This window comes from Pezoporus wallicus, unplaced genomic scaffold (genome assembly GCF_028554395.1).
Source record: "Pezoporus wallicus isolate ANWC-B61680 ecotype Strahan unplaced genomic scaffold, APGP_CSIRO_Pwel_v1 contig_10431, whole genome shotgun sequence".
NCBI classification, from domain to species: Eukaryota; Metazoa; Chordata; class Aves; order Psittaciformes; family Psittacidae; genus Pezoporus; species Pezoporus wallicus.
Window position 1 is genome coordinate 1,943,032 of NW_026635891.1, and position 20,926 is coordinate 1,963,957.

At 53.9% G+C, this 20,926-nt stretch overlaps 2 protein-coding genes across 4 annotated transcripts; both read right to left on the reverse strand.

Moving 5' to 3' along the window:
• Nucleotides 1-803: 803 nt before the first annotated feature.
• Nucleotides 804-8,344, reverse strand: CNGA2 (cyclic nucleotide gated channel subunit alpha 2). Of its 3 annotated transcripts, XM_057398455.1 has the most exons (6): nucleotides 7,591-8,344; nucleotides 7,302-7,409; nucleotides 5,989-6,159; nucleotides 3,630-3,737; nucleotides 3,081-3,187; nucleotides 804-2,420 (listed from the first exon to the last, which is right to left on the reverse strand). In XM_057398455.1, the coding sequence occupies exons 1-6, from the start codon at nucleotides 7,875-7,877 to the stop codon at nucleotides 1,000-1,002; spliced, it is 2,202 nt and encodes a 733-aa protein (XP_057254438.1). In that variant the 5' UTR covers nucleotides 7,878-8,344; the 3' UTR covers nucleotides 804-999. The 3 variants fall into 3 exon arrangements, with proteins under 3 accessions (XP_057254438.1, XP_057254439.1, XP_057254440.1); XM_057398456.1 differs by lacking the exons at nucleotides 7,302-7,409; nucleotides 7,591-8,344 and adding an exon at nucleotides 6,242-6,323; XM_057398457.1 differs by lacking the exons at nucleotides 7,302-7,409; nucleotides 7,591-8,344 and adding an exon at nucleotides 5,328-5,425 and having other exon boundaries at nucleotides 5,989-6,089.
• A 3,701-nt stretch (nucleotides 8,345-12,045) lies between these two features.
• Nucleotides 12,046-20,643, reverse strand: FATE1 (fetal and adult testis expressed 1). Its single transcript, XM_057398458.1, has 7 exons — nucleotides 20,451-20,643; nucleotides 17,843-18,070; nucleotides 17,147-17,301; nucleotides 16,391-16,479; nucleotides 15,301-15,462; nucleotides 12,729-12,807; nucleotides 12,046-12,279 (listed from the first exon to the last, which is right to left on the reverse strand). The coding sequence occupies exons 2-7, from the start codon at nucleotides 18,036-18,038 to the stop codon at nucleotides 12,148-12,150; spliced, it is 813 nt and encodes a 270-aa protein (XP_057254441.1). The 5' UTR covers nucleotides 18,039-18,070; nucleotides 20,451-20,643; the 3' UTR covers nucleotides 12,046-12,147.
• Between the last annotated feature and the right edge of the window lie 283 nt (nucleotides 20,644-20,926).

Here is a 20,926-nt window from a genome sequence, read left to right on the forward strand (position 1 = left end):
AGGGACGGTGACTCCAGCACTGCCCTGGCCAGCCTGTTCCAATGCCTGAGCACTCTCCCTGCAGGGAGCTCCGGCTCCATCGGGAATCACTCCAGGTTCCCGTGCCCGGCGCTTGGCATCGCAGCGGGACGCGAACCCAGGTACCCAGCGAGGGTCCGGCTGCTGCGGCCGCCGCCATCCCCTGCGGCTCCGGGCTCGGCGGCTGCAGGCGCGGCGGTTCGGCGGCTCACAGCACCCCCTGCTGGCGGCCGCGCCGCACTAGCAAGGCGACAGCGGCTGCTCGGGGCGGCAGCTCGGCTCGGCTCCCCAGGGGATGCTGGAGGGGGGAATGCGCCGAACGGAGCAGGCAAAGAACGAGCCGCAAGATCGGGGTCCATAAATCACAGGAAAAGGGACAGCTGCGAGCCAGGGCTCTTGGTGCTGTGAGAAAAGGCAGAGCAGAAACCACCTCGTCTGCAACCAAAATCATCTCAGTAATTAAAAAAAACCAAAAAACTAACCAACCAAAAAAAAAAAACAAACCAGAAACCCTACAATTTAATTTAGAGATGATAAAAAACTTTTTATCTTACCCCAAATTCTAATTTCAGGGTGATTTGACCTTCACCACAACATACATGGGAGGTAAACTTTTCCAGGTACCCCTCCATGCAACCTTCACGTCCCACCTTCTACTAAGGCAAATAGGAGGAAGAAGATGTGATGGGCATAGACCTCCTGCAGAAGCTGGAAGGAAATGTTAGCAGTGGCACTAGCCATTCTCCTCTTTTTAGCGATCCAAGTCCCAGGTCTCAGATGAAAAGCGACAGGCCAGAGGAGGAGCTAGGACAATCACCTCATTTGGGGCCATCTCAGGAGCTGCCATCAAGGCAGTGGCAGCAGCAATGCTAAGGACCTGAGGGAAGTCCCTGGCAAGGCAGCCTTAGGATCTGCATTGTGAAATAGCAAACACTGTCTCAGCAGAAGGCCAGATATCACCCAGCTGACCTCTGCACCTCCTCATGGTGTCCCACCAAGTAAAGCTTTCACCTCATCCTCAAGCAGACTGTCTGAGCTATCAGAGAAGTCCTCCAGATCCTGCTGCCTCATCTTGGACTCCAGAACAGTGATGCGCTGCTTGAGTTTCTTCTGGGCATCATTGTACTCTGTCAGGACCCGGCCAAAGCGTGTGTGCAGTGTGTCCAAGTTCAAGGCCAGACTGTCCAGCCTCTCCTCCATGCTCTTCCCTTCCGTGCTTTCTTCTGTAGCCGTCTCATCCAGCAGCCCTTCCTTGATCAGTATCTCCCGACCACGCTCCTCCAAGATCCTTTTGGCATCAGGATACTCTGTGACTGCTTCCATAAGATCTTCCTTTGACAAGCAGAAGAGATCAGAGTATCCCAAGCTACGGATGTTGGCTGTGCGCCTGTTGCCCATTTTGCTGCCTTTAATGTTGAGGATGCTGATCTCACCAAAGCAGCTTCCTGCAGTGAGCAAAGCATACTGTGTCGTTCCATCATCTCCCACCACAGCCAGCTTCCCCTCCTTGATGATATACATCTCTTTCCCAATGTCACCTTTCCGGCAAATGTAATCCCCTGGGCTGAACACCTGAGGGCGAAGCTTCAGCACCAGCTCCACCAGTAGATCTGCCTCACAGTTCTGGAATATCCTCACCTTCTTCAGTGTCTCCAGGTGAACGTTGATGGCAATCTCTGCCCTTAACTTATCAGGGAGATTCTTGAGGACTTCCCGTTCGTCTACTGCTTTCTTGTTGGTCCACACATAGTCAAACCACTTGATGACTTTGGTTTCCATGTCTCTGCTCACCTTGTGGAACTGCATGTAGTGTTTGATAGCATCAACTTTTGCCTGGAACTCTGCCCTAGTGGCATTCATGTTAGATATCATGGATCCCACATTCCCCACAATGGTGGCAAAGATGAGGACACCGATGAGGAAATCAAAGATCACAAAGAGGTATTCTTCATCAGTCACAGGCGGAGGAGTCTCTCCAATAGTAGTCAAAGTCAAGGTAGACCAGTAGAGACAGTAGACGTACCCCAGGGTCAGATTACTGTATTCAGGGTCTGTGATGTTGGGATAGACCCAGCTGTCCTTTCCAAGCCCTATGGCCTTGGAGATGGCATAATATATGCATGCATTCCAGTGGATGATGACCAGGATGTAAAGAACCAAGTTGCTGATGCGGAAGATGTTGGGGTGGCTGGTTCTGGTCTCGGTCCTATTGAAGAACTCAAACATGCGGGAGAAGCGGAGCAGCCTGTTGAAACGCAACTCAGGGCAGTGCAATCCCACAGTGAAGTACACCAGGTCTGTGGGCAGGATGGAGAGAACATCCAGCTTGAACTGTAAGGTATAGATGTAGTTATCCCGTAACTTCTTCGTGTCCTTAACCAGGAGCCCCTGTTCCAAGAAACCTAATGGACAAGCACATGACAGAATTATCTTGGCTAATGTTCAACTCTACTGCAGGGTTTGTGTTTTTGAGAAACATTTTATGGGATGACATGCACATGTATGCACAGGGTCATGCAAATACTACCATTTCCACCTGACCTACTCCATTTACAAGCTTTTGTTACACTTCATCTGGCAAAAGCCACCTAAAGATACCACTTAGGGATTTAGTTTGTTGCTACAAAGAAATGGGGACACTAAGGTTTCCATCCTCCAGGTCATGAATTATTACAGTTCTAACAGAAATGTACAGCTACCTGCCACGTTCTGAGAACACTAAATTCTACCATTTTCTCATGTAGATAATTCATTAGCTGAACTGATGCAAAATCAGAGATGCAGACCTTCAACTATGCCCGAACACTAATAGCAACGCAGGTAATCTGGTACAATTATTCAAAGGTGAAGCTGGAAGCTGGGATGATTAATCTTTCACTCTGAAACTGACTCCGTTTCTCAGATTTTTCTCATTAGATTCTTTCTGTGGAGACTGCTTCCTATTAGTGAGTGCCAAGGGAGACAAAACCCTCCCTCTAATGGAGCTGTAGATTAGGTCTCTCCCTGGCAGATCATCTCCACTTTTAGGAGCACTCACAAGCAAGGGTTCTGTTTCTGCTTACCTGTGCGCAGGCGGATCACTATGTCCCCAATGTAGATAGAGTCCGAGACGTAGTCTAACACCAGCCAGAGGACAACATAGGTCTCTTGCAGGTCATTGAAGCAAGCCCTGGAGGAAGGTCATAAATTAGGGTGGTGAGACCAACAAATCTCCATATCATCTCCAGTTATTACAGATGCATAGGCTGATTCTGAGGCTCCTAACCCTGCAACAGAGCTTGGCCATTTGCCCCTCTTCTCCTAGAAATTAAAACCCCCTTCTCTGAAAACCCTGTCCTCTCTTCACGTAGGTGAAGCAATGTCTTGAAACCACCTCCCAGATATACCTTACAGCTTTACCCCAAAATCATGGTCCTTTCCAACCAGGGCCAGAGGATGGATGCTCTGCCTCTGAACCATAGAAGTCACAGAGATAGCAGGGGATCCCTTTCCTTTAGGTTCATACCTGCCCCAGCACCACCAGTGTCATTTGTCTGATACCAGCTGAGCAATGACAACCAGGTGAACAGGAGGAATAGAGGAGAGAGGGAGCCTACAACCTCCCAACTCACCTGGCTACGAGCAAGCACCAGTTATAGAGGACAGGAACTGCAATGACAGCCAGCCAGCAGTAATACCAGTCCCCTGCAGGGTCCACCACAAAGATCTGCCATTTCTTCCTGGAACCAGAGAGAAACCAGAGCTGGCAATGTATAAATAAAGGGCTAAATACAGAAAATAGGGTTGGAAGGAACCATCTTTTAACCCTTGCACTGGACTGGTTTAAAACATAGCTGCAGCTTGAGTGTCAGTCTGTAAGATAAAAACAATCCCAGCAGTGCTGAGTAAAAATGTCCAGCACTGTTTAAGCTTCTTTATCCCTAAAACTGGGCTCACTAATGTACCAGAAGAGGAAACTGTAGGACATTAAGGCAGAGCCGGCAGCCTACATACACCCAGCACCACAGTATCAAAGCCAGAAACAGATGTGTGGAAGAGGATGATCAGAAAACTTCTTGTTACATGACATTACCTCTCCCAGATGAGGTATGGATCCATGCCAGACAGATCTTAAAAGAAGATCAATTAGCAGATCTTAAAAGAAGATCAATTAGAGCAGGAAGGAAAGTGTTCTGCAGATCAGTGAGAGCACCAAGAGATGCCCAAGCCCCAGAGCAGCAACCCAGGGCAGCTGGCATTGCAATGCTGCCATCACCATGCTGCTTGTAGCTGCCTGCCTGCAGCCTGCTCAGTCCTGGTCCAGCCTTTGAACTGCTCCCAAGTGTTTGATCCTGCTCATCTTGGGACTCTGAGATTAGCTGTGTGTGCTCCGGTAGCCAGATCTCACTGGAGAAGCTGGGGGGAAGAGAAACTCTGCAGCTGGGCAGATAAGCTCAGTGGCTGCAGCCTGGTAGGGCAAAACTCTTTCCCCTCCCTCCTTTCCCACTTTTGAACATGGAAAACTCCCTCCAGCGATAGGAAAAAAAACAACCCACTTGCCAACAGATTCCCCATGCCCACCCCATTGCTTCTGACAGCTTCAAAAGCAAAACCTCTGCATTGAAGTCTCCTTCCCCAGCGGCACAGGCGGCAGCACTCACAGTGCCCGGAACATGGGGAGCAGCACTCAGCACAAACCCAGCAGCAGTCCTTCACACTCCCTCTGGATACAGCACAGACAAGCTTGCAGTCCAGCTTCCCCATTAGAAGTGCTTATCTTTTGCTCAGAAAGAGCCACTTTAATGGGTTTTGAGATAGGGATTTCCTGGTCCCCAGCACACTGGAAGCACTGACACCCGTAGCCAGACACTTCTGTTGTGACACCCACAAGCACTAATAACCTCAATAACAATGCTGATAATGGTAATTCCAGCTTTAAATCACCAGCGCTGCCCATGCCATGTGGAAACCAGAGCTCTGGGTTAGCCCAGGAAGAGGGAATCTGCCTCTTCCTTAAGGCTTTGCAACCATGGAGTCTCCCATGGCTGTGGGACACAGCAGCTCACATTCAGCGTTACCTGTGGTTACTTGCCCTATGGTACTTGCCTGTGGAGCTGTGGACCAGAAAACAGCAGAAGTTACCACCATGTCCTCAGGAGTCCAATGGCACCAAGAGCCCTTTCAGGGCATGCTTCATCTCCCTCTGATAATTAACAATCTCCCCTTAACCTCACAGGGCAGAACAATTTCCATGCCCAGTAAAGGCCCGGATACAAGGCTCAGATCTTTTTCTCCTACAGAAAACAATTGCTTCTTGGTGTTTTAATTACCACGGATAATGGCAGGGTACAGAGGAGTCCATGAGCTTTGCCCTTTAATCAGCCAGCAGAAGAAAAGCCAGGTTATAGCTTTGCACCAGGAATGAGAGCTGAGGAGATGAAAGGGCTGGATTTGAAAGAGCCTTTTCACAAAGCTGCCGTCACAGCATCTGCTCCTGGGGAGGCCAGGGCAGCAAACACACTCCCTTCATCCTGCAGATGATGAGACTGGCAAACCCCATGTGTTCGTGCTTGCTGTGGTCTCCTGTATGGAGATCCCACATCCCTTGCCTTGTCCCCAGCTCCCCATATGCACAAAAGCTGAAGGTATGTCTCCTCACAGACCCAGGGCTGGCTCTAAACACCAACCCTAGTGTTGAACTGCTCTGGAAATGGGGAGCTCTGCTAGCTGTCACAAGCCATGCAACGTGTGCTTCCCACCAGGGCATGCACCAGGGAAGAGAAGGCCACATAGGCAAGGTACAGTCCAGGTCTTTTCCACAGGGACAGACTACCAGGTCCTATGTGCCAGGCTGGCCAGAGAGGGCAGGGAGGACCCTTCCTACTACTGCATCCTACCACTCCCTTTTCCATCCCCATCCCCATCCATCAACCATCACTGCATGGCTGTCTCAAGCCAAGGACGGCTGTGGCCACAGGAAAGCAACCCTACTTCTTGTTTCCCTCCTCGGTCTCCTCATCCTGTAGGTCACTGGCGATTCTGGCAGCCGCTGCCTGGAACTCGGTGCCCTGGAAGCGCTCAAGGAAGGGGTCTGGCTTTTGCTGCTCCTCGTGCAAGCTCCTGCTGGCCCAGTCCCTCAGCACCATCACCAGCCGGACTATCCTGGATGAGGGAAAGAGGAAAGAGAGCGAGGAGAAGGCTTCAGAACCAGCAGAGTGGTTACAGCCGAGACGAAAACGCTCACAGGTCCCTCTAAACCCCAATGTTTCCTTTCTCCTCCCTTGCAGTGATGCTCATTTGGTCATTTCCTGAGGGCAGCAGCTCCAGAGGAGCCTTCAGCACCACGGCGAGGGGAAGCTCATGGCCCACGAGCCTCACTTCTGAGAGGGGGGAGCCCCCGGGGGACAGGACTTGTCCAGGAGCCAGAGCCCCGCTGCGGAGAGCGGCCCGGCCCGGGGATGCGGGGCGCGGCTCTCGGGCAGGGGATGGGGAGCGCCAGCCTGAGAGCCCGCTCCGGGAGCTCTGCTCCGGCGGTGGCAGCGTCGGCACCAGACAGAGCCGGTGAGAGGGGAGGCTGCAGTGCAGAGCTCGGGGTGCAGAGAGTGCCTGCACTGGTCTGGTGAGGGAAAGGTGCACGATGGGCAGGGCTGCACTCGGTGCTCCCTGGTGCAGGTCCTCCTGCAGCAGGGGCTGAGCTGCGGGATGCTGTCGGCAGCTGAAATGTCAGGGGAGCTGATGGGGGAGCCAGTGCAGGAGCCTCAAGCGTCCATCTTAGTTCATGCAGAAAAGGAGGGCATTAACCCAGAGAGCTGGGAGCTAGTAATAAAGAAACAACAAAAGGAGGAAGAGGGCAATTTAAAAGCAAGGGGCTTCCTCGAAAATCTGATATTCCCATCCAGAACTGCTTCATAGTTCTGCAGGGGGCTGACACAGCAGAAGGGTTGGAACTTGATGATCTCAAGGTTCTTTCCAACTCTAACTATTCTATGATTCTGTGGTGTGGAACCAAGAATATGAGCAAGAGGGCTCACCCTGGCAGAGTCCCATGGCTCCTTCCCCAGTCCTGCTGCCATTCCCGCAGGGGCATGAGGAAAGCATGGGTGATGGGACAGAGTGAGGCTGCCTGCAACTGAAAGAAGCCCCCAGGCACACAAATGTGATGAAACCATTCCCTCCTGAAGCTCTCTCCATGGCACCATTCACAGATGCTGGTCCCTGCAGCCACTGAATGCCATATAGCAGGAGGGGATGCTGACCCCAGGGTCAAAGCCAGGTACAGAAGGCTCAGGCTCACACGCAGGTACCTGGCCAAGGTTCTCCTGCCTTGGAAGGCAGAGGCAGGCGGCTGCTCCCCTCCATTCGAGGGAGTTCCTCTCTGCAGCTCTGAGGTGTCAGCCGGGGTTGAGCAGGTCCTGCAGCAGGAAAAGAGAGGGATCTCAGTCACACTGTGCCATCATGGCACCCACCCACAGCCAGGTGAATGGGAGGAAGCAGGTTGGGCATCCCAGCCCTGCCCGTGCCAGGTCTCAGCCACACACAGAGCTGACCCTCCCCAGCCCTGCCTCCCCCAACCCCACCAGGGACCAGCCTGACCTCGTGGTGAGCCCTGTCCCCTCCACTCGGGCTTGCCCGGGTGGGCAGGGGTGGTGGTTGGCCGGTGAGCTCTGCAGACCGTTATTCTTGGCCATCATCCTCCATGTGAAGAGACCATAGGCACAAACCCTGCCCCAGAGACCTGCATAGAGCAGAAGACAGGCACAAGGAGCAGCCGTGCAGGACACCTCATGTGGTTTGAACGCAGCATAGGAAGAGAGGGTCAAACCCCGCGGGGTGTTTTCCACCCCCAGCCCTTGCTGATGCTGTGTTGCCTTGCAGAGCATTTCACCCTCCCCAAGAGATCTCACATCACCCCATCAAAGATGCTGCTGGCTCCTCAGCCATTGCTGGGGCAACAGCATCCCCAGTGAGTCATGGCATGACAACGAGCCTATGGCTCTCAGCCCCACTGCCTGCCCAAGGATGAGAAAATAGACTCATAAGGGGTGCAAGCACAAGGCCAGGCCTGGCAGGGAGATGCTGTCATGCATGACTTTGTGTACAAGGTTGTTTGCACCTGAGCAAGTGCTCTCCTTCCCCAGGGCACGGGAACCTGCTGGTGTCTTGCCCAGAGAGCCCTATCTCTCATCACCACATATCTCTGCCCTGCATTGGACATTAAGGTTTGCTATTTAAAGAGAGTCTTGCTGAGGTTCCTGCTGGCAGGAGCTACCACCTGGCTTCAGAGAGCAGCAGAGAAGACCCCACATTAACATGCAGGGGCTGCTGTGGAGCAGTGGAATTTCACCAGGGTCTGTCTCTAATAAGTGAGAGCTGCCCACAGGGCTTGCTCAGCCCCAGCACCACGCACAGCCCTCACTGCTCTGCTGTGCCCTACTATAGACCACACAGTGCCAAAGTACCTCACAGAAACACAGATCTGCAGATACATAAATCCAAAGGCACACAGGCATTGCCCAGCCCTACCCAGACCATGTATTCCCACTCCACCTGCTCCTCCTTGGGCGCACAGCACACCCGTTATACCTCTATTGCAAGGATAAGGCAGGGTCCTGGAGACCACGCACTCATGCCTGCACAGCAGAGGCTCTGCTTGGGGAAGGCAATGCCTTGTACACCTCTGCCAACACGCACAAAGGCTCCATCCCCACCACACGCACAGGCAGTCACACATCCCTAGGCACAGTGAAGCCTCTGCTGAGAGGCCACCACTGTCCACTTACGAGCCTGGTGTCCCCTGAAGCCTTCCACAAACGAGTGTTGAGCTGCAAAGCCAAGCCAGGAAAGCAGAGTTGTGCACTCCTGCTCTTCTCCCTGGCCAAGCAGAAGAGCAGCACTGCAGGATGCACATTCAGGTGATCGTCACTGCAGCACACCCATCCCCTGAGCATCCTCAACATCCTGAGCACCAAGGTGCACTTCAGAGCTGTTAATAGCAGCCAGCCTTTGTGTCTGGGGGATGAAAGGGGAGGAGGGAAATGTGCTGATCAGGGATGCTCCATTTCCCTACCCATGCGTCTCTTTCTCCCCCTGTCACTTCCTCAGTGGCAGAAGGGACCCCAGACATCTCTCAGGGCAGAGCCCAGCAGGAGATTGCAGCCATCCTGAGCAGGTCTGGGTCCAGTGGCTCCTGAGTCCCCAGCAAATCTTAGGGAAGCATTACTACTCACCCAGGGACAGGCAGAGCCAGCCCACCCCCAGGTCCTGCACACAAGGGACTGCAACAAGATTGTGTCCTGGGCTGCCTGCTTCTGCTCCCTAGGGAAGAAGTGGACTAGATGATCTCCAGAGGCCCCTTCCAGCCCTAACAATCCTGTGATTCCATTTCCCTGCTTCACAGGCTGTGCTACAGCTACTGCTCTGATGGAAGATCTGCAGAAGTAGACACGTTTTAACACCCTCCCATCCATTTACCTCTCCTTGCGCTCAGGGACCAAATGTGCTGCTCCGGAGTCCCAGCGAAGACAGCCGCAGTGTTTGAAGGTGATCACGAAATGCTTCTTTCACCAGTTTCTGCCTCTGTATTTTCTTCACAAAACCATTCTTATAGCATAGCCAGTTAGCAAAGAAGTTGCATCCTCAAGGCAGTAAGGAAGAGGTTAATTTTCACCTGTCTCTTGCCTAATCAGCCCCTGCTGTGTGCATAGAGTCCCGCACCCTGTGTGAGGCTGATCTGAAAGCACCAGCACCGGGAGTCCCTTTGCTATCAAAGGTTTACCTTTTATTTTCCTTCAAAGCCTTTAATTCCACTTGTTCTGATCTCACTGAACACCCGGGCAGCAGGGAGCCTGAAGGTAGAAAGGGATGTTCTGCAGCCTTGGTGGGGTGAGCACCCAGCAGCAAGGGGCACATCACCCTGCTCCTGTCCTCAGCACTGGGGACCACAGACCAGGAGCACTGCCAGTGGCACATGTCCCCGCTTTCACCTCTCCTTCTGCTCTCTGCCTGCTGCTGCCTTCAAAAGCAGCTCCAGGAGCTGCTCCCTCGAGCCCCATGGTGCACAAGACACATTATTTGCCATGCACATCTCTGTGGCAGTGACCCCAGGAGACAGCCAGCACTGCCACGTGTGCTGCCCTGGGACAAGGCAGAGCTGGGAGGAGAAGGCAGGGAAGAGAGAAAGGAAATCCATAAAGCCATCACACCCCAACACATCCAGAACACACGGTCTTTATTAATATGTGCATTTTATGGGTCAGTGTTTCCGGATTTAAACCTCACATAAAAGTCGTATTGTATCCCCTCTAACCTGCCTTTGAGAACACATACAGTTTGATCATGTCTCTCCCAAATACCTTCAATCCTCACTTTGAAGGTGTCGTGTCCCCAAAAGGGTCAGCCCTTCTCATCCTAAAATACAGCTTAAAGGAAACCCAACACAAGCTTCTTCCAAACCCCTCCGAGAAGAGAAACCAGGCAAACTGTTCACCTCCCTTCCTCAGCAGCAGCCCCTTATACAGACCCACTGTGTAAGGTCCCCTGGTAACCCTCACCACAACCCTGAGCCACAAGCCATAGGAACCACACCACACTATCCTGGCGCTCATTTGCAATATATCTTAGTGCTCAGCTCTCAGCCACAGGTTCAGAGCTGCAATTACATTAGGACAGCTACTTATTAGTCAGTGTCCAGATTTACAGCCATGGATGCAGGCAGAAAACACCCAAGCATTCATGCCTGTGAATAAGTTATTGGGACACCTGGGTGACCTGCAGGTGCAGCTACAATTACTGATAGGTGGAACAGAGAGGTGCCAAAGCCTGCCCCAGAGCCTGCAGGCACAGCTCCAGCAGGTGTGCTGGGTGAACCCCCGAAAGCATCTCAAAGTCACCTCAGTTCCAAGCGTTACTGAACTCCGCAGAAGGAAAGAAATGGCAAAGCTTTTGAGCTGGCCTTGGTTTTGGCTAAAGAGCATCCAGGCCAAGGATTCCCCTCACCTATGTTCATGCACCATCACTGAAGTTACAGCTTGGCAGCAGACCTGGAGCAATCCTGCCCTCTGGCATTGGCAACCTAACAAAGATCTACTGCTGCCCAAATGGGCAATTTTCCATGGCCTGTCTGGTGCTATCACTGTTGGTACGAGGTCTCATAATCCAGAGAGTCACCACGGGGAGGTTTCCCATTTAAATCTCCCTGGGAAAGAGCCAAGCTGCAGGATAAGCCCAGACCTCAGCAACGCTCTTACAGTCACTTTGGATTTGAATGTTTGCAAACACGCCGCTGAAGTGCTTCCAGCAGGACAGGAGCCGAGAAGAGGGTTGCAGAGCAGCAGGGATGGGAACTGCTGTCTCCTTCAGCTCTGTACCTCCTGGAGCAGGGGCTATGGGATGGGAGACCTGGCAGTAAACCTCCACCAAAGAGCAGTGGCACAAGGAAGAGAAAACCCACCAGCAGTTTAGATACACTCAACCACTCCGCAGGTTTTGGAGTGCAAGACAAGGAACAGACCCCAGCAGTTGGCTGAGGACTTCCATGGGGTCAGAACTGGGTTATCCAAGCTGGGACTGAATCAGGGGACTGGGCCCACCAGCATTTAGGACTGTTACAGGACCTCGTGTCCACAAACAGTGCCTTGGGTTTGCATCTCCTCTGGCAGACAGGAGGAGGACCAGAGGGTCTTCCATTGCTCCGTGCAGGACACACACACCTCCTGTGTCAGCGACAAGACCTGGGCTCTTCACAGCAGCTTCCCACAGGAGCACTGACCCCATCAAACATACAAGGTGGTTGCTAGGGTACAGAGAGCATCTGCAGTTGCAGCCACAGCCCAGCCCTGGGACTATGCCTGTTGTGCTATAGTACCCCACCTCTCCCCAACACCCATCTCCAGCTGCTGTGGCACAAGGTCCAGCCTCATGCTTCCCTCACCCACCTCTGACGCTAGAGCATGGGAGAGGGATGGCATCTTCATTGTCCTCAGGGTCTAAAGGACACAGATCCTCAAGGGCCTACAGTGAAAAAAGCAGGTCAAGGTCAGAGGAAACATATGGCTTCACAGGTTTACTGACTGCAAGTACATGAGCAGGGATCCTTGCTCCACCCTCAGCCACCCTGCCAGCGCCGGGCAGGAGAGGTCAGGGCACAGGGAATCATCTCCTCATCCAGAGCCACGTGTTGATGAGGCAGGCAGAGATGAGCACGGAGTAGACCAGGATCTCCTTCTGCTGCGAGGCCTTGCACTGCTCCTCCAGCACCCGCACCCTGCTCGAGATCCTCGTCAGCTGCAAGGGAAGCAGTGGGGATGCTGCCAGACCTGCGCAGGACACTGGAGCACTCCAGAGCTGTGGGACAGCAACAGATGGAGGGGTGGGAACTGCCATCTCCTTCAGGTCCTCCTTTGCCAAAGCAGCAGCCGTCTTTGTGTGGGAGAACTAGCAGAGATCCTTAGCTCCTGAGCCAAGATCCTGCCCATCAGAAGAGTATCTGAGCCCTTTACTACCAGCAGACAGAGGGATCTGGCTGTCTCTTGCAGCCTTACAGCTCCCTCAGGGCTGGAGGTTGATGGGGCAGCACACGTGTAAGTCCTCCCCTGCCTCTCCATTAGCAGCATCAGCTGGGACTAACTGGCAACACCAGCCCATCAGGACTGAGCAATGGACCCCCAGAGCCTCCTCACTCACCTTCAGTGGCTTTCCCAGGAAATCTTCCCAGCCCTTCACCCCCAGCTCACCTGCTTTCTCATTGCTGCCATCTCAGTCATTCCAGCCTCCTCCAAGGCACTCTCTGGGGCTAGACCAGCCTCCTGGGAGCTGGGGAAGAAAAGCAGAGATGCAGAGGGACAAACACTGCTGGAGAGGTGCCTTCCCCCATGCATGGCACTGCTGCGGGGAGCCATGCAGGCAGCATGCCTGGGATGTGCTGTCTGGATGCAGCATCAGGAGACAGGAAACAGCACCTGCATAGCACCTCCTCATCTCTTCTGAGCCCCCATCATGCATAAGTAGACCCCTCCACCATGCACCCCATAGTGATCACAACACATGACACACAACAGGGAAAACACATGCTTGGATTTCCTTAGAGGTTCAACAGAGAGGAAACATATTTACCAAGCATCCATCCTCACAGTCAGAGGAATTCATTGAGGGCTGTATAAACCATCTTTAGAGCCAGTCAGGTAAATACGTATCACAGGGCCAATGCTGAAATGGAAGGATGATCTCATATACATCAGCAGGCGAGGATTCCACTGGTGGGAAGTGGCCATCAACTGGGGACAACTATGTGAGCAAGTGCATCAACCAGCAGGAAATGGTCCCATGTTTGCCAAGACAAGGATTTGTTCCTCTCTAGTACCTCCAGGTACCACAAACTCACTCTCCCCACTCCTCTGACAAAAATAAAGCATCACTTTTTGCCCCTATAGCAAATTTTACCTGCAGCTTGAAACATAAATGAGCAACCAGAGCACACACCACTTCCTTCCATTCCTGGAACCAGAGGCCACCACTGGCATTAGCCGCTGCACTGGCAGAGGCAATGCAGACTACACATCTCCAGGGCATCCTCTGGAGACCCAGCCACTAAATTAAGTAGATCCACAGTGAGAAAAATCAGGATTTCATGTTCAGTCTGTTGTCCCTATCCTCAGGGGCTAGCCCTACATCAGCTCTTCTGCAATCAGAACTCCCCCCTGCACACCAATGGGCACAAGCACTTGCTGGTACCATACAGGTTACTGCGCGTCTAACACAGCTCCTCAGGGAAGAGAGGGTATCTATTCCTGTTCACAACACGATGTTGATCTCACTGAAGACAGGCCAGGACAGCATGTGGAGATTCAGTGAATCTGTCTGAAAATACATTTGTGAGATAATACTTCCATGTAATGTAACTGCAGTGCAAAATGAAAGTCACGACAGAAAGGAAATCCAATTTCCCCCAGCACAGAGCCATTCACAAAGGACACTTACTGCAGCTTTTGACTGAAAGTCCCAGCTGATCCAGGTGAACAACCTTCGGAGTGGAGGCTAGAAATTACCTTCTAGTGACTCACCCCCTTCAAGAGGTCACTGTCAGGTAAATGCTCTATTCTGTATCCAACACCAGGCTTTTCTTTACTAAAACCTCAGGATAAACAAGTCACCTCAGTGCTGCAGAGGCATAAAGCTGTCGAACCAAAGAGATACTGGGTGCCTCTGAAATGATGCAAAGTACCACAAAGAGGCGTGTCAAGGTGGCTAGCTTTAAAGGGAGCTGGAGACCTGGGGAGAGGCCTGGCACCCACCCCACTGCATTGCAGCAGCTCCGCAACCTACTGCTACCATGGTACTATGGCCTAAACCTCCCCTGCTGCTGATGGGAGGAAGGAGAAGGTGTTACATAGCCACTAACCAGATCTGTTGGCATGTTCTGACTTCATTCCAAAGACAGTCAGCCTGCTGTGGCTAAATCAGGGACAACACGAAGCATCCTCCAGCATCTCTGCCTGCACCTCCACACCAGCTGGGGAGGGAAGGCTGGGGTGCCACTGATGATGGATGCTCACTCTCTTCCTTTTCTGCCCCGAAGCTTTGCTCAAGGAGAATTAGAAGCAGCTTGATGCTCCTCCCGGTGCTGAGCAGCCTCAGAGCAGTGGGGACACCCTAAGGCTTCAATGACATCTTTGAACATGTTAAAATGTACTGCTCTTGCAGAGGTAAAAGTGTCGTGGACTCAGTTGCTCCAGCACACCCAGAGAGATTGAGGTCACTACATACCTCCTGCAGTGAGCACACAGGCATACTGCACCCAGCCAGAGGCACCAGCTATGGGATAAGTAACGCAGTGCAGCCAGTTAGTGGAAAAGGGTAATTACGAGTGACCAAGATACAGCCAAGGGTGCCGGCAGCCTTCAGGAGAGGGTGTCTCGGGGCAGGACCTAAAATCGGGCCATTCTGGATTTCAATCCCCTTCACACATTTCTCTCCACCAAGGCATGCAGTAAAATTGGCACCTGCCTGGCAGTGCAGGGAGGCTGAAATCCCAGCAGTGTCCCAGGCAGCGTTTGGTCACTCGGGGCACTGGTGTTAAGGTAAGCAGAAGGCACAGGCTGGGCTGGGTTAGCAGTGCCTGGCTGCACCCAATGCTCCTGGGCCAGGCACCCGGAGCTGGCAGACAGGACAGGTGAGAAGGAGCAGCCAGGCAGGACCGTCCTGCTCCTGCGCCGTGCAGTCTGAGCTTTACAGAGCCTGTAACATAGCTTAGCGAGGCAAAGGAGAGTCCTTAGAATGCAGCGAGGTGGCTCAAGAGGAGCCAGTCACCTGGGTGGCATTGGGTCTTGCAGGGAGCTCCGGAGCCGGTAGAAGAGCATCTGGCCCAGGAGGTACATGGTCTGGAAGATGTTCTGCATGGAGTAGATCCTGCCCGACCCCGTGAGGAGGGGGAACGGGGCACTGCGCATGGGCAGGGGGCATGGGTCCAGCCTGGGGTGCACACAGAATCACGCCTGTTGTTGACTGGCCTTGTCCAGCACAGGCACAGCCTGGCATTTCGCAGTGCCCTTCAGCACCTCCAAGCATCTCTGGGCAATACCATCCTCACCCTGACCCCCATATAACCAATAGGAGAAACCCTCCAGTAGCCCCCATGCTCAGAGGCAGGCCCCTGACTGCTCCGAAACCAACCATGGCTGTGTGATAACCAGACCTTCACCAGCTGCTCTCACGGTGAGTGCAGAAAGCAGCTCTCCTGCCACCCAGAACAGCCCTGGACCATAGGGGGAAAGGTAGCTCTGCTCTGCGATTAACTGGAGGCAAGTTCTCCACTAGACAGTCTCTGGAGCCCAAGGCCATGAGCAGAGGATCGCTGTCACCGTGCTGCTTCTCACAAGCTACACTCAAAGAGCTGAAAAGCAAGTGTCCTCCTAGCCCACTCTATCTGCAAGGTGCCACAAGTTCCAACAACCCTTGTGGAAGCCCATAAGCCCTAGTGCCTCATTTTCCAGTGGTCACCTGCCCATAGCCCCCAGCACTTTGCCATTCTGGTGCTGGAACAGGAGAACATGTTACAAAGCACTGAGAGAAAGATGGGCAGAGCCAGAGAGATGCGGACAAGGAAGAGCAGGCAGCTCCTGATGCAATGGCCAGACAAGGACCGACAGCTCTCCCATGTGCATCTCAGCAGAGAGCTCATCACCCTGGGGATCCACACAGATGCCTCAGCACTGCCTGGTATGAACCTGACACCAAAGCCATGTTCCTCTCACACAAGAGGAGGACTTGCTAGGCATTGCCTTGCCCTGACCTGGATACCCCCCAGCTCAGGGCACTGACACCAGGGAGCATCAAAGCAGCACTGGGGACAGGAGATGCTGATCCCACCCGCCCCAGGCGGCTCCGGGTTCATGCTCACCGCTCACGGTGCTGGCCCGGGCTGTGCACGGCCAGCAGGGCACCGTCACTTGAGGTCTTCTCCCGCCGTGACTTGCTGTTGTGGTGGCCCTGTTGGCATCAAACACATCAAGCACTCAGTGCGGGGAGCATGACACGAGCCCCAAACCTGGTGGTGGGGAGCCATGCTCAGTGCAGAGCAAGGGTCACCAGCGAGGAGTCTGCAAATCTGATCTCTACTGGGATCAGAAATCCAGAGCTTAACGCATGCAGCAACAGCTCTTGAATCTCAGGGAGGTGCAAGCACTTGAAAAAGCAGCTCCAGCAGCCAAACCAAGCCTTTGCCTGCCCATGTCAAGGACCTCTCCTTCGTTTTGCACAAGGTCAAGATCTGCTTTTAGCTCTTCCACCAGAGCCCTGTACGCTGCAATGATGAAACAGCTCCTCTTGCACTTCACCCAGGAGAAACAGGGTTGAAAAGGGACTTTAAAAGTAGCAGGAGGCCGTTGTGGGGCCCTGTACTCAGCCTATCTCCTGCTCACAAAATTCAGTAGGAGATGTGGCTGAATCAGTGTCCCAGCACGCAGGTGTGCGCTGCTGATGGGACACAAAGCGATCCCACCAACCCTACACCCTTATTCCTAGGGCCCTGGAGGAAGAGGTCGCACTCTGGAAGATGGATTCTGGCTTGGACTGATACCAGACCTCTGGGAAAACCCAGCTCTGGGATTGCTGCCCCTTCCCACCACGGCAGCCCCATCCGCCCTCAATGCGGTACCGATCGCTTGCGCTTCTGGGAGCTCGATCTGCTGGTGATGTGCAGGTAAGGGGCATCCCCATGGCAGGGCTGTGCAGATTCCATGTGCACCATGACGGAGGGAACCTCCTTTTGCGGGGTCAGCAGCATGGGCCTCAAACTGGCATCTGGTGTATCTAGAGAGGAGAAAGGGAAGGATTAAACCAACTGGAATGATCTCAGGACAGGGGAGAAGAGGGATCCACCCATATAGGAGTACATTAAAAAACATGTCCTGCAGATGTGAGCAGCAGGACAGCCTGGAGAGGCAGGGACTGGAAAGCCACCAGCCACACTGCTCCAGGAAAGTGAGGGCTTGGAGCTGTTTTTCAATGAGACAGGGCCACATGTCCCTGCATCCCAAAGCAGGGAGCCTACCAAAGGCCACGAGGGCAGAGAAGTGAGGAAGAGATGTGGAAGGAGATGCTCCACATTTTGCTCCTCTTTTGAAACTAAGACACCTCCTGCCTTCTGTTGCTCACCTTTGGCCACCTCTGCCCAAGCATCTCTCCACCATCCTGTCCTTCCTTTGAGAAGAAAACTGACTGCCATGTCCACCCCTGTCCTCTCCTCTTGAAAAGCAAACCACTGGGGGCTTTATAAAGGGATCCTACTCCCTAGGATGTTGTAGTGCTCCATCAACCTTCAACCACCCCAAAAATCAACCCAGGACATCACCTGCAAGAGAAATCCTATCAGGGATGTGCATCCGAAGGGAAGGGGACACCTCCTCCGTCACTGGCTCCTCATCCACAGGGCTGAAGCTGTCTGCTACCCTCAGTCTGCTGGGAACCTGCATCCTTTGGCTGATGGCTTCCGTGAAGGGCACGTCACAGCGGATGCGGTTCGGGTCCGGTCCCCAAAACAGCCACATCTTTTCTGATGCCCTCAGCTTGCTTGAGCACCCTGGGGTTTCACACAGAGGAAGAGAGAGCTGAGCAGAAGTGGTGGCAAGAACTCTTCCAAACTGGCACCCACACACGTGCTGTAAGACACCTAAAATACAAGGAGAAACAACTCACACTGTCAGAGCTGCCCCAAAGAACAGGGTGTCCCACGAAGCCCCACTGGTGGGAGCAAGGATGCAGAGCTGCTGCTGCAGGTGGAATTCCTGTCTGGCAGGGTAAGAAAGGGGAGCAAAGCGTGAGTTTAGTGCCTATTGCCTCCACTGATTGCAAGGAAAGGGCAATAGTTCAGCACACCTGAAAGCAGCTCAGTATAGCCTAAAAAACTAGTGGGGAAAAAACACACATCCAGAAGTAAAGTTATTTGGAGGGCTGGGAGCACATTTCTGTGTTCACACACCTTCAAGGAAAAAAAATGAGGTTTCCTATAAACAAAACACATTTTGGTGGCAAGATTCCAGGTTATCCCAAGAAAACCTGAGCACTCGAACTCCTCCACACACACACTGGCTGCAGTGTCCCCCATTCCCCACCCATCTCCTTGAGTGACCTGCACCAAGCTGAACAAGATGGGTTTGGCCCCAAGCACAGCTTCCAGATGCTGAACCATCCTCCCACAGAGGAAGGAGAGGAGCACACCAGCATCCCCAGGCCAGCGCCAGCTTCACTCTCTTCCAGGAGGGGACTGGCACCAAGGAGGGACACAGCCCCCACAAGCACCTTCCTGGCTCCCAGCTCTCCATACCTCCTCAACAAGCTGCAGCTGAGGAGAAAACCTCAACAAGTGAGGGCTGCTGAAGCAGCCAGACCTCAGCGCTGCCCCAGATGCGCCACTTGCATGCAGAGACCCCTGCACCCTCATTGCTGCTGCCCCCTTTGAGCTCACTGTGCCCAGAAAGGGCACCCTCTGCTGCCAGGTCAGAATCTCCATCGTAAGAGGGGCTGTCTCCAGACAGAGAACAGAGTTTTCCTTTTCTCAAGGAAGAGAAATGGGAAGAGGTGTGCAAGCAGGGTCCCTGCCTTCTCTGCTCATGATCCAGGGACTACATTTAGCAGCCAGGTTTCCGATGCTGTATTTCCAGCCCACCAGGCTGCTCGCAGCAGCACCAGCTAGGACTACCCACTGTCACCCTCGCTGATGCTTCTCGGGGTGCTTTGGACCCCCTTTCCTGCCTCAGGATGTCACCCAGGGGAGAGGAGCAGAGGGAAATCCCTCGGTTGTAGCAACAACGCCCAAAGGACCGCAGCAGAAACAGTACCCAAGCCATGATCCTGTTCCCTGTAACTCCAGGCACATGAGGGTGGCAGAACCAGCTCCACGGCAGCTGTAACCAGCACCTGCCTCACCCTGCTTTCTCCTCCTCTGTCATTAAAAACCTTCTCATTGAAGAGACAGAAATTAGCTAGGGCAATTTCCTGCTTCCAGCCACACAGAGCCAAGATCAGATCCTCACCTGACCAGCTCTGACCCAGGGCTGCTGCTGGAAACAGGCTGTGCAGGGGCACAGCAGCCCCTGGCTGCCCTGCAGGTCCTCCACCACCATGCCGAGCCCCCATCCTGGCACGGGTGACACCAGCTCCTGAGTGTCACAATACACACACACCCTGCTTCTCCCCAGAAGCTCAGATAAAATGGGAAGCCTCCACTCAGGAGCAGGGCAGTAAGTCCTGTATGGTCCCAAGGCAGAGTCAGTCCCACAGGAGAAACCTGTATCAGAAACCCAGCCCCACAGCTGTGGAGACCACAGGGTCCCTCCTTCACATTTTTGGTGCTTTAGAGGAGCGAATGCTCTATGCTGCTCTCTCAGGCTGCTCTCTGGGAAGCCAGCAGATATTAATAACCATAAATCTGGAGAGGGCACATCGGTTCATGTTCTAATCACCTATGAAACTGCTGCAGCTCCCAAAGAGCAAAGGGAGGGGAGTGAGAAGCAGGTTCTGAGAGACTAAGCTATTAAGGAAAAAAAAAGAGATCAGCTGTCAAAACCCATAAGAACAAAATGCTTAAGTGGCTGGATTTCCTCCTTTAACTTTCTTTAGGGCTTTTCCTAGCTATTGCCAAGCAACCTCCCTTCCCTTGCCAATAGAAGACTCCTTCTCAGGCTCTGCTTTGGCACTTGTATTCGCAGCGACAGGGAATTTCCGGCTCACTAAGCCCGTGAGTAGGTTTAAGCCCTGCAAGTCAGGAAAACCTGCCCTGGGGAGGGGAAACCCCACAACCGCCCTCTCTTCGTCCCTCCGCAGCTCCGTACGGGGCAGGAGGGGATCCCAGCCTGCTCCAGCACCCCCCGCACCGCTCAGAATGGGGCGCTGGGGCGCGCAGCTCCCTGCTAAAGGCGCCGACACCGCCCGCGGGTCTGCTCTTTGCCTTGGGGCTGTACCTTGTCACGACAGAGAGCAGTGACAGGCAGCGGAATGGCTTCTGTCACCCGCTGGGGTCCGGCTACGCAGAGCCGGGGTGACCCCTCAGCAGCCCCGGGCCTCGGCTTAGGGAAGCGCCATGGGGTGAAGGGTTGGGGGGATCCGAGCACGACACCCGGCTCTGAGCACCGCGGGGTGGGAGCGGGGCCGGGGTGCTCCATGGGCCCCCTGCGGGGGACACCGTCCCGTCGGGCCGGGGAGCGGCAGCAGAGCCCGTCGGTTCCTGAGCCCCGGGGCGGTTCGCACGGGCGGGGAGCGGACACACTTACTTGGACGCTTCCCTTGCCGTCCAGAGCAACTTTGGGCCCTGTAAACAGCCGCAGCGGCACCGCCAGCCGGGGCGGAGCCGGGGCCGGTGTCACCGGGGCACCCAACGACCCGCCCTCCCGCCGCGCTTAAAGCCGCCGCCGGTAATCACCGGTCATCAGCGCGGAGC